The 11,073-nt window shown below is 45.1% G+C and overlaps 1 protein-coding gene across 1 annotated transcript; it reads left to right on the top strand.

The window, feature by feature from the left end:
- Nucleotides 1-3,082: 3,082 nt before the first annotated feature.
- LOC119397763 (uncharacterized) lies at nt 3,083-4,255 on the top strand. The gene has a single exon (XM_037665162.2). The coding sequence runs from the start codon at nt 3,083-3,085 to the stop codon at nt 4,253-4,255; it is 1,173 nt and encodes a 390-aa protein (XP_037521090.1).
- Nucleotides 4,256-11,073: the final 6,818 nt, after the last annotated feature.

Genomic DNA, 11,073 nt, shown 5'->3' with positions numbered 1-11,073 from the left:
CGTAAAGAACTGAGCAACTACACGATGACAGTGTGTCATTCTTCTGGCCTTGCATACGAGACATTGTTGTGTGAAACAAAGAGCTGCAATAAAACGAAGTGAAAGAACACGAACGACCATGCCCGTGATAACAGGGCTGTGGTGGAAATGCGGGGCAGACAGCGTTTGCCCAGCACATCTTCAGAGCGGCAAAAAGGCAGGCCTGGGACGAGTTGGTAGCACGTGGTGCGCTGTAGGCACATGTGCCGTGCCGTCGGCGGACGACGGTTGTTGATGCGGGTGTGTAGGTCAACATCAGCGGAGCTAATCGATGCAGGTGCACTACAGTCAACGGACAGTCTCGAACGAACCACAGTCGTCATTACTTGACACGAGATGTGGTCTCTTACGTGTAAAGACCAGAGCATCTCTTCTACAATTCCGGCAGACGTTCTCGCCGCCACAGGTCCCTTCGGGGACCATATTGCACGCATAACCCTATCGGAAAAAACAGCGTTTCCAGTGCCTCCCAGTGCCTTTCAGCGCACTGGGTGGCACTGGAAACGCTTTACAGTGTGTCCCAGTGTACTACAGCGCGCTGGGAGGCCAGTGCCGCCCAGTGCGCTGAAAGACGCTGGGAATACTGTACCCAGTGGCCCAGTGCCTTACAGCGCACTGGGAGGCACTGGGCACGCTGTACAGTGTCTGCCCGCGCACTGGGAACATTGGCAGCACATTGAAAAAAAAAAAAAAAACTGGGCGCGCTGGATGGAATTCGTATAAAATTTTTTATTGAGTCGCGAGAACTCGAAAGAAAAACTTATCGAATATTTTCAAAATATTATTCTATGCTGTGTCCTACGCATATCTAGCTTTAGCTTTAGTTAAGCGACGGACGTACAATACGCTAAAGCAATCTCATGAGCGCGCGCGCTTTCGCTGAAGTGTGATCGAGTGTCGTGAATGTAGTTCATATCACTGCATCGAAAGAACTTATCATTCGCAAAACAACATGACATTAGTATTACTCTGATAATAACATCAACCTACCCGACCAGTCGGTCCTTGCATGTGGGCTCGAACCGCTGAAAGCCGCACCATCGCCGCACGTCACCGGCAAGAGTGAACCAATGTAATGCTCAATCTCGGTATTTTTAGCTTCTGATTTGTGTAATCGAAGGTGCAAATATGGCCTCGCTTCAGTCAGGTATGATTGAAACTTCATTTGAACGGTTATTAGATTCTTCGTAATTGACTATGCACGTTCTTCACAGCGATCGCGGCGCACGGAGTACAGCTCTCAGCCTAACGGTTGGTTCGGCTAGGGTGAACTACTGCGGCTCTATATTACGCGGGAAATAAACAAAGAGGACGGAAAATATGTTCAAACGGGCGATGAAAACTGAAGTGTTCAGTGTGCAGTTCAGATAAACATTGCTTTCCACATAGGTATGACTAACTGCTTAGCGATTCAGTGCGATCGCCGCAACACATCTACGGTTACGCTAGCATTTTTTGCGTCAAAACGTGCCATTTAGACGTTCTGATGCTAGGAAGCACATAACAAACAAATTAACTATCTTCTGTTAGGTTCTCGCGAGCACGAAGAGACTGAAATCTGCGTTTCCAAACGAGGAAATGAAAATACTGGCTACCGGAAATAGTTACAACATGAAGAAATAAGAGACTGACTGACGTGAGGTAACACAATGTCGGCAGCTGCCAATTTTTGCTCAGTGGGAAATGTTCAAAGAGAAAGTTAAGTTTGAGGCAATTGGTATTTCATGTGAGTTGACACATAGAAAAACTGCTGAAAAACGTTATCTTTATGATTTACTTCATAGGCTCCATGCATTTGAAAGTCAAGAGCCGGGATTGTACGTTGATGAGATAAATTCGGTTCGAGCACAGATAAAAAAACATGATGCAGAAGTATATAGAGGAGCAATGGTTCGTTCACGTGTTACTCGTTTCACTGATGAGGAACCCACAAAAAGCGCTCTTGGGGATGAAAAGCGGTATGCACTTTCTAAACAGATATTGCAAATTGAATCACGTGGTTCTATTTGCACAGAGACATGTCAAATAAGAGCCGCATTCGAAGAGTATTATAAAAAAACTATTTACCGCGGCTGAGCTTCGGGATGATTATGAAGAAAAAGCTGACCACTTTATTGCGCTTGTGCCACCCTTACAAGAGGACGACAGACTTAGTGTTGATGGGCCCATCACTAGGAAAGAAATAAGGTTTGCAATGAGCACGTTGCAGAAAAACAAAACTCTTGGCCCAGATGGCCTTAGTGCGGAATTTTACATAAAATTTCAAAAACTTCTGGTTCCTTTTCTTGAGCAACTTTTTAAGGAGGCCTATGAACGTGGTGAACTTCCTCCTTCTTTCTATCAGGGCCATACAACATTAATACCAAAAAGTACTGACACTGAAGCGTTAAAGAGAGTTAACGGATATAGGCCTATATCATTATGTAACGTTGATTATAAAATATTTGCGAAATTGCTGACAAATCGCCTGCAGACAGTGATCACTAGATGCGTAGGTGACCACCAAACATGTGGAATTCGAGGCCGTTCTATACAAACAAATATCCATATAGCGCGGTCAGTCCTTGAATGTATCGATGGTAGTATGGACCAAGTAGCCCTTCTTCAAATAGACCTCGCTAAAGCCTTTGATAAGGTACAGCATGCTTTCCTGTTCAGGCTCCTAAGACATCTGCAGTTGGGTGACGTACTGTACAATGGCATTTCACTCTGTTATAAAAAGTGCACTACAAGCCTCATTGTAAACCGCACACTTTCGGATATAATAGAGTTAAATTCATCCGTACGTCAGGGGTGGCCGCTCTCGCCTCTGCTCTTTGCAATATACCTAGAACCACTATGTTTAAGTGTGCTTCTAAATTCTAGCATTAGAGGATACCGATATGACGCTGAGGAAATTAAAGTTCTAGCTTATGCCGACGACATCGCCTTCTTTTGCATCGAGAAACCTAGTGTTCAAGAAGCGGTAAACACTACTTTAGGCTTCTGTGAAATCGCTGGAGCCAGTATAAATTTTGATAAAAGCAGAGGATTCTGGCTGGGAATGTGGGCTCAAACTCCCTCAGTGTTCTCAAATATCCATTGGAATGCGACTGCTATGCCGTATCTTGGTGTGCCTCTTGATAACTATCGTAACAGCGGCCCACATTGGACGTCCGCGATAACTAATATCCGTCGAAAGGTGTCAACATGGCACGGACGAGACCTTTCCATTTTTTCAAGAGCTAAAGCGTGCAATATATTTCTTGCATCAAAGCTTATCTATGTTTCGCAGGTATTGCACTGCTCTCGTGTGCACATTCAAGCGTTTCACAGGATATTTGCTTGTTTTATTTGGGGCTCTTCATGGGAACCCATGAGAAGAGACAACCTTTTTCTTTCACTTGAGAAGGGCGGCCTCAGTCTGGTGCATTTGTTTCTGCGACAGTTGGTGTTGCGATTTTTTTATCTTAAAGACGTCTGTCACCCATTTCTGTTGGCAGTTCTTCGAAGCCGTCTGAGTTACCGTCTTCCTTTTCTTTATGTCACGACAAATGTTGCCAAGGAGTCGAAGTTGTCGGGATTCTTAAAAGAAATTGTTGATACTGCCAACTTTGTGAAAACCAGATTTACATTAGAGTATTTATATAATATGGACAGAACAACGCTAACCGCTGCACTTGTGAATAACCCAGAACCTGTATACCGGCTGCCATTTTTGCTTTTGCCTGGCCATGATGTATTATTCCGTGTACGTAGGATGTGCATATCGCCAGCAGCGAAAACGTTTTTCTTTAAACTGCACACATCCACTCTACCAGTGAAGAAATGGCTCAATGAAAAAGCAATATATGTGCCCTGGACTGTAAATTGTCGACTCTGTGACCAACCTGAGACGAGAGAGCATTGTTTTATCCATTGTCGTGACGCATTTTATTTCTGGGACATTCTAAAGAGAACAATCAGAAAAGACCTTCCAATCACAGCTCACGGTATTCGGTTCCTCCCTTTCAAAAAGAGCCCCACCAATAAAACACCGTATGATTTATTTATGTTATTAGGACTTTATGCGCTATGGAGAAGTCGCATGATCGACAGGCACGCCGAGCCACCACGATCGACGAGGTCTGTCTTCCGAGAAGAAGCTGCTCAAGTGCGCAGTGTTGTTGAGACTTTTGAGCCCGTTCCGGAGTGGCTTGCACTTCTGGACGCTTGTGTGTGTTTGCCTGACTTTTGAACAGCCTCTTACTGTAGCCAACAATGTGGGTGTTCTGAATGTGAAGGTAATTCTAATGTGACGAAGTATGTAGTGTGTGGTTCACAGCTATAACGGGTCATATTTTCATGAATTAAAGAAAAAAAATTCAGCTGTGGCGCAGTGGTAACGTGTCCGACTCGGGTTGCGCGGTGCGTCAGGAGGTGGGTTCGACTCCCGCTCACTCGATTTTTTTTTTAGTTTTGAGGTGTTTATTATTTTTTTGTCGCAGCGCTCGTGTTTCAGCCCTAATTACGATCTGGGCATGACCGCAGTTTTTAAAAACAATTCAAAAGCCCGATTGTGGCCCGTGACGGGTGCCCAGTGTGCAGCGCGCCAGCGTCCAGCGTCCCAGTACCCAGTGCCACACTGGTCCAATAACCATGTAAGGCACTGGGACAGTGACACTGGATTGTCCAATAGGGAAGCATTACGTTCGTCCTTTCATCCAACTTTGAACAGGTTTGATGTAGCGAGAAACGGCACTTGGACACGAGAATGCATATAAGAACACCGTACATCGCTACTAGCACCACGTTTATTTTCAAAACCAGACCGCTTATACGTAGGGCTCCGTGTTTTCAGTTTTGTCTGAAAAACTCCGATAAACTTTCGGTGGTAAAATTTTTGACACTTTCGATTTATCTGATAAACTCCGATTTCAACGGCCAATATGACCTGGTTCTGTTCTTTTTCGAAAGGGCAAGTTGTAAGCGCTCATTTATACACCTTCTGGTTTGACCTATTTAAAGTTTACCGCGCGTAGCTGTACTAGGCGGCGTAGCTGTATTGTGCTGCGACTCAGCTTCCTACATCCAGAAGCTTCACAAGGACTTGCAACTCGCCAACCCCGAATTCAGGGCGCTTCTCTTCAATGATCCATGCCACCTACTGAACAACGCTCTAGGGGATGGAATCAGGACGAGCTCGTTTAAAGTAGTTCACAAATTTGTTGTGCACTTTCCAGCATGGGTGAAGTCGTCGCCGGAGCTCCGCCGAAAGTTTAGTCTTGTGTGCTAGGCCATGGGCATGTCCATCATGTCTCTGAAAACCGTATGTCCGTCGAGGTGGTTCTCTTTTTAAGAAGCTCTAGAAGATATTTTCGACTACTGGCGCTCATTTTGTCTTTCCTGAGAAGCGACGAAGCCTAGGGAACGAAGTGTGAGAAGCTCAAGTCTTATTTCATCGCCTTAAGCTGGGCACGACTTGCTCGTTAAGATGAGGCTTCTGAAGACCAATTCGTGTGCTCTGCTCTCAATCATTAAGGAACTTGAGGCAGAGGGTACCCTGGTACACCAAGTATATCCCATACTGGGGGTTCGTTTGCACGCACTCGTCATCAGTCAATGGCGTGATCGAACCGAGGTATTCGCATCAGATGTCACAAGTCTGTTGGATCTGTTGATGCCGTTTTCCACATGTTTTAGCAGTTGTGAATGTGGTAGGGAATAGTGTAGGTCAGTGACATCGATGTAAAATGCTATTAGCCCTTCAGTTTCGTAACCTTCCATGGAGTCTAAATACTGTCAGAACTATTTACGAAAAACGGGTCTCGCACCTTGCGAATATTAAGCTTGTCCAAGAGAAGTGTAGCGCGTTCATTTTGCCTGGTGCCTATTTCCGAGACAGTTACTTGAAAGGAGTGTCCACCTTGTGAGTTCGCGCGCTAAAAATACGTCCAGGCTATTCTTCTTGCTCTTTTGAATACTTTTGAGAGTTCCAAGGACGATCATGTTTTTGCAAAACTGAATAGCCTTTGCTATTACTTCGTTCAAAGACACGTCGTTCTTTAGATTGAACAACCCAGAAACGGCCTCATTAGCTTTTTCTACGAAACACGAATGCGCAAAAAACTGCGAAGGCTCCTTCTTTATCTAACTGTATAAGACAGCGAATTATCGTTCAAGAATGAATCGACAAGCTTTACAGGAAGATGTGAACAAACAGGCTTGCGGCGTGATAAGGCGTCCACTCCTTCAGAGGTAAGTCTCTCTTCCTCACCCTCGGTAGAGTTACTGCATATGCTACCTTCAGGTAGCAGAGTTGCGCATGTCTTCCAAACGCCGCTGGCAACCATGCATTGCGGAGAAGCCGACGCTTGGGCCAACTTTTCTATTTCTCGACGCCGCCGCTCTAGCGAACTGAATTAACACTAGTCATCGACAGCCAATGTTTATTATCGCCGGTCTTCGACACGCCAGATATGTTAATCGTCGACACGGTAGGCATGTCGCCTGCAAAAACGGAGTGCGTCTTTACCGCGTAGCTGTGGTTTCTAGCCAGACCTATGCGCAACTCTGCTACCTAAAGGTAGCATATAGAGTAACTCTAACCCTCAGTAGCACGCCGCGTCACCTGGCGAACGACGGTCAGGAGTTCAGATTTTTTCCTCTGGTCGATTCCACGAATGATCAAAAAAAGTTCTGCGCTTAATGTTTCCGATTTTCCTGATAATTTGGTATGTTGTGCGCATATGACTGTATAGCACGAAATTGCAATTTGTTTAAAAAAAACTTTTTTTTTCAACACAGGAAAATTTCGCAAGCGTCGCCAGTTGACGCCAACCATTTCACGAAGAGTGCGTTTCCGTAAATTTGCAACCACGCCAGCAACCACTGAAGCTATATATTACAAATATCTTTCATTTTAGAGCAAATAGAGTGAGAGAAAATAGCTCTTATCATTTTATAGGATTCTGAGCAAATTATGCATTTTTAAAAATTCACGAAAAACGCTGCGTTTCAAAATTAGTCAAACTTGAACGCCATGGTTACTTCGGCGAACATCTGATCTTGCTCATATTTCCAGTATGAATAGGCCTTTATGTGAATAATGAACACCTGCATCTGTATTTCTCCAATAATCTTCAAAGTAATAAATTTTAATGCTCGAGATATGAAAAAGACAAAAATGCTCCTCGATTCAACAATCTATAATAAAAAAAAACCATCTCAATTTTGTTCAAGGTACCCCGAAATATTCTCAAAGGACTGGAGAATGATATTATGAGAAAACATGTTGCATCATTTTTATTGGAACAAAAGTAGAAAATGTCAAACATTGTGTTTAGAGAGCGTGGTCGCTGCTGCGCAAAGGACATCTCTTGTGACAAGAAAATACAGTATCACGTCTTTTTTTCTTCTCTTAGCTTCGCTGAATAACAGTAGCGATGCGTTTTCGGTAAGTGGGAACTGTTTTGTAAAATAAAAAAAATTGGCCGCGTATCTGCGCGCTTCGCTGCAAATGTCGTCTAAAGACGATAGAAGAGGCGCTGCGTAAGATATGGACGCCATCTGGCAATACGTCGGGAAACATGAGTGCTGTGTTGCGGGCTGATAGTCCCGGCGCAGTAGCAGGCGAAGACCGGTGGTGACCAACGCGACCGGTGGGGACACCAACCAGCCCGAACACGCGGTTTGGCGCGATGCGCTGAAGCAGAAGAAACGTCCGCACTCAACGAGTACTCTCCACACACTCTTTTATTTACACGTCGCCTGCGTAAAACAGGAATGCAAGAGCGGCGCCCCATAGCATTTGTACAGTGCAATACTGAACTGAAACCGAAACACAACAATGAGCTCGCGCAGAGGGCACGGTGGAAGCCAAGTTTCGGCGCAGTCGCATTTTCAGCGCAGCTTAAGAAACTAGGGTCTTTAGAATTACGTATCTATATATTTTCTATTAAAGGAACACACCATCTAATACTTATCTAGTGATGTTGCGCCTCAGATATGCGGAATATTTACTTTTTGATCGACAATGTTCACAAGTATGAACAGCCGTACCAGTTCAAGATGGCTGGCCCTTGGGCAAGTGGTTCAACTTTGGCCGAGTGGCTGAATCGAGGGACGTGCCGACAAACAGAAAGACAGACCAAAATTTCTCCGTTTAAGTATCCCAAGAAAGACTATCTTCTTTAAAAAAAGCGCCAGGCCTGCGCGGAAAGCGCAGCACAGTCACAGCGAAAGCTGGAAGATCGGCATTTCTAGAGCCCGTTATGAACTCTCCTGTGACTACGAATACCAGTAAATTAGGAACGTACCCACTACGCCAAAAATCATATTTTTTGGAAAGTTGGGAAGCACCCACCACGACATTCTTCGTTATTCTGCGGAGAAGCAAGCTACCATCTTTAAGGCATTATGTGCATTTCGTTGATGCGACGGTTGATGACGATCAAGAAATATGGCTGAGCCCTTTGTAATGGGTTGGAATCTTTAAACAACCCACTAGTTTCGTAATTCATATTGTGTGACGCTCGGTCGTTATTTAACTGTCCCACCACGCTTTACAACATGCGTTAACCGGAGAAACGGAGAGCGAGAGAGAGGGAATTAACTTTATTGAGACCCTGAGGAAATGGATCATGGGAGCCTTATGGGCTTCCTTGGCAACCAATAGAAGTGCACTTGCGAGGAACCCACTACGCTATAAATAATAATTTTTGTGAAGTAGGGAAGCAGCCACTATGCAATTTTTCGTCATTCTGCGGGGAACTGTGGTACTCGCTAAACACCTGTAAGGCATTATGTGCCCTTTGTTGATGCTGTGGCTGATGACGATGAATAATTATCGCAGAGGCCTTTGTAATTCAACAACCCACTCGTTGCGCAATTCGCATTGTGTGACGCCCGGTTACAGAATTCGCATTTGTGTGACGCCTGGTTGTTATTTTACTGTTCTACAACACTACATTACATATGTTAATGTGGTACCTTCGCGACATGAAGCCTGTATAGGGTCCCTTTGCAACGCAGTTTCAAGCACTGGTATGGCTCAGAGGTAGAACACTGGGCTTCCACGCTGAGGGCCCAGGTTCGAACCTCGTTCCATCCCGGATTTTTTTCTTATTTGTGCGATAGCGGTTACAGACACCGGCGGCGGCGGCGGCGGCGGCGGACAACTACGGCGCCAAAAACGGCCGTTGAAATGATCTCATAACAGCTTTCGCTGTAAAATATTGTTCCAATTAAATGCATTTGCATGGTTTGCGACTTCACGCCAGTGTTAGACATCCCTCAGTCCACAGTAGGCACTTCCAATTGTACGCTCCTTTTCTTCGTCTATTTCAGCTGAATATAATTGATATCTTGCATGTCCATGCGTCTCTTATGATATCGTGCTGTGCTAGAATTGAGAGGTCGGTATAAAAGGCAAGGTCTCTCCGGGAATGGAAAGGGACTTTTGGAGATCGGTCGCCTGGAGGTTTGGTTTTTGTTGGCCGAAATGCGCACATTGTCAAACCATATGCGATCAATGCAGAGTTTAGAAAGAATCGATTACGCGAAGATTGGTGGCAGCAGTTCTGGCCGCGGTCAAAACACGTTTTTTAGGGGCGAAGCTCCTTAAAGCGGCACCCGTTCGTCCCTCGTAGTGCGTAACCAGTCGTAACGCTAGTACCAGATCTTGACCTCCAAGGTGGTGCCGGTGGGAGATTTCTCCTGTGCGTTGTTGAACAATAAAAAATTCGCAGCGTGCGCATTAACTAAAAGCCGAATTCTTCTGTCTCTCATTCCCCATTAGCAGCCATTGGCATGTTCCAGTAGGAAACGTTAGTAGAAGTAGAAGTGTAAGTGTTAGCTAAAAGCCGACTTCTTCTGTCTCTCATTCCCATTAGCAGCCATTGTTTACCTCCAAGGTAGTGCCTGGTGAAATTTCTCCTGTGCGTGATTAAACAATAAAAATTTTGTTCAAAACGCCGTTGATTGATGAAATAAACCAACGAAAGACGCCAGATGTTCTAAAGCAATGGTTTTCTAAAAAATGAAAATTCACAGCGTACATGTAAATTAAAGTGAGCTGCAAGTCGTCATAACTCTCATCGAACCTTTAGTATAAACGCGCCCGATCTCACGTCGGTGATGATGTACTGGGCAGAATTCACGGAAGATTTACGGTTTACCTATGAACCTCCGCAGCTTCGCCCACTCATCATCATTCACTCCGTGGATATGCTGTGATTTTTTTTGCGTTTCATGGGGTTTGTATTGCCAAACATGCCATGAACGGACACCCTCCACGTGGGTGATGCGTACCCATTCCTTCTTTTTTCATTCCGGAAACACTCGATCTCGCAGGCCAATGCATGGATCGACTTAATATTCTACAGCTTCCACGAGATTGTTTGGCGTAGCGCACACCCACAAGGACAAAGGAGGACACACACACATACAGCGCTCCTCCTGTCATTGTGGGTGTGCGCTACGCGAACCAGTTTCATGGACCATAACCAACTAGCCCAACAACGCGCCTTGATCTTCAGCTTGTCTTCGAATGGTGCGACCAGTTCAATTGCTGACTGTATTACACCGCAACTTTCTGCCCGGAGGTTGTGCAGAGATGCTTGATGCTTTACACTCTAAGGCAAAAGGGTGTTAAAAGGGTGTGTGGTTCGTCCTTTTGGGGACTAATGGGGCTGCCACAACCATTAATCTCTTTATGGACTAACGACACCGGGTCTAACAGTAAGTCCTCACAATGGACTAACATTTAGTCCTCAAATTTACACTTTATCGGGCAACTGTTAGTCCCCACAGATCACCTCAATGAACTAACATTTGGTCCTCACATTTACACCTTACCGGGCAACCGTTAGTCCTCGCAGTTGCACCTGGCCGGACCAACGGTCAGTCCACTCAAACGCTCCATTCGGATGAACTTTTTATCCCTGGGATGATTTTCTACAGTTACTCTCCGCAAGACTTAATACTTTTTTCGCGTGTTTCTTTCCGCGGTGAGCAACAAATCTCGCGGAAAAGAACACGCAAAAGAATATTTAGTCATGCGTGTGTCACTGCTTT

The sequence above is a fragment of the Rhipicephalus sanguineus genome, chromosome 6 (assembly GCF_013339695.2).
Source record: "Rhipicephalus sanguineus isolate Rsan-2018 chromosome 6, BIME_Rsan_1.4, whole genome shotgun sequence".
Classification (NCBI taxonomy): domain Eukaryota; kingdom Metazoa; phylum Arthropoda; class Arachnida; order Ixodida; family Ixodidae; genus Rhipicephalus; species Rhipicephalus sanguineus.
This window is presented reverse-complemented; position numbering and strand designations above follow the sequence as displayed.

Coding starts and splice junctions, on each gene's coding strand:
- LOC119397763 (XM_037665162.2), top strand. CDS start 3,083: ATGTGGGCTCAAACTCCCTCAGTGTTCTCAAATATCCATTGGAATGCG.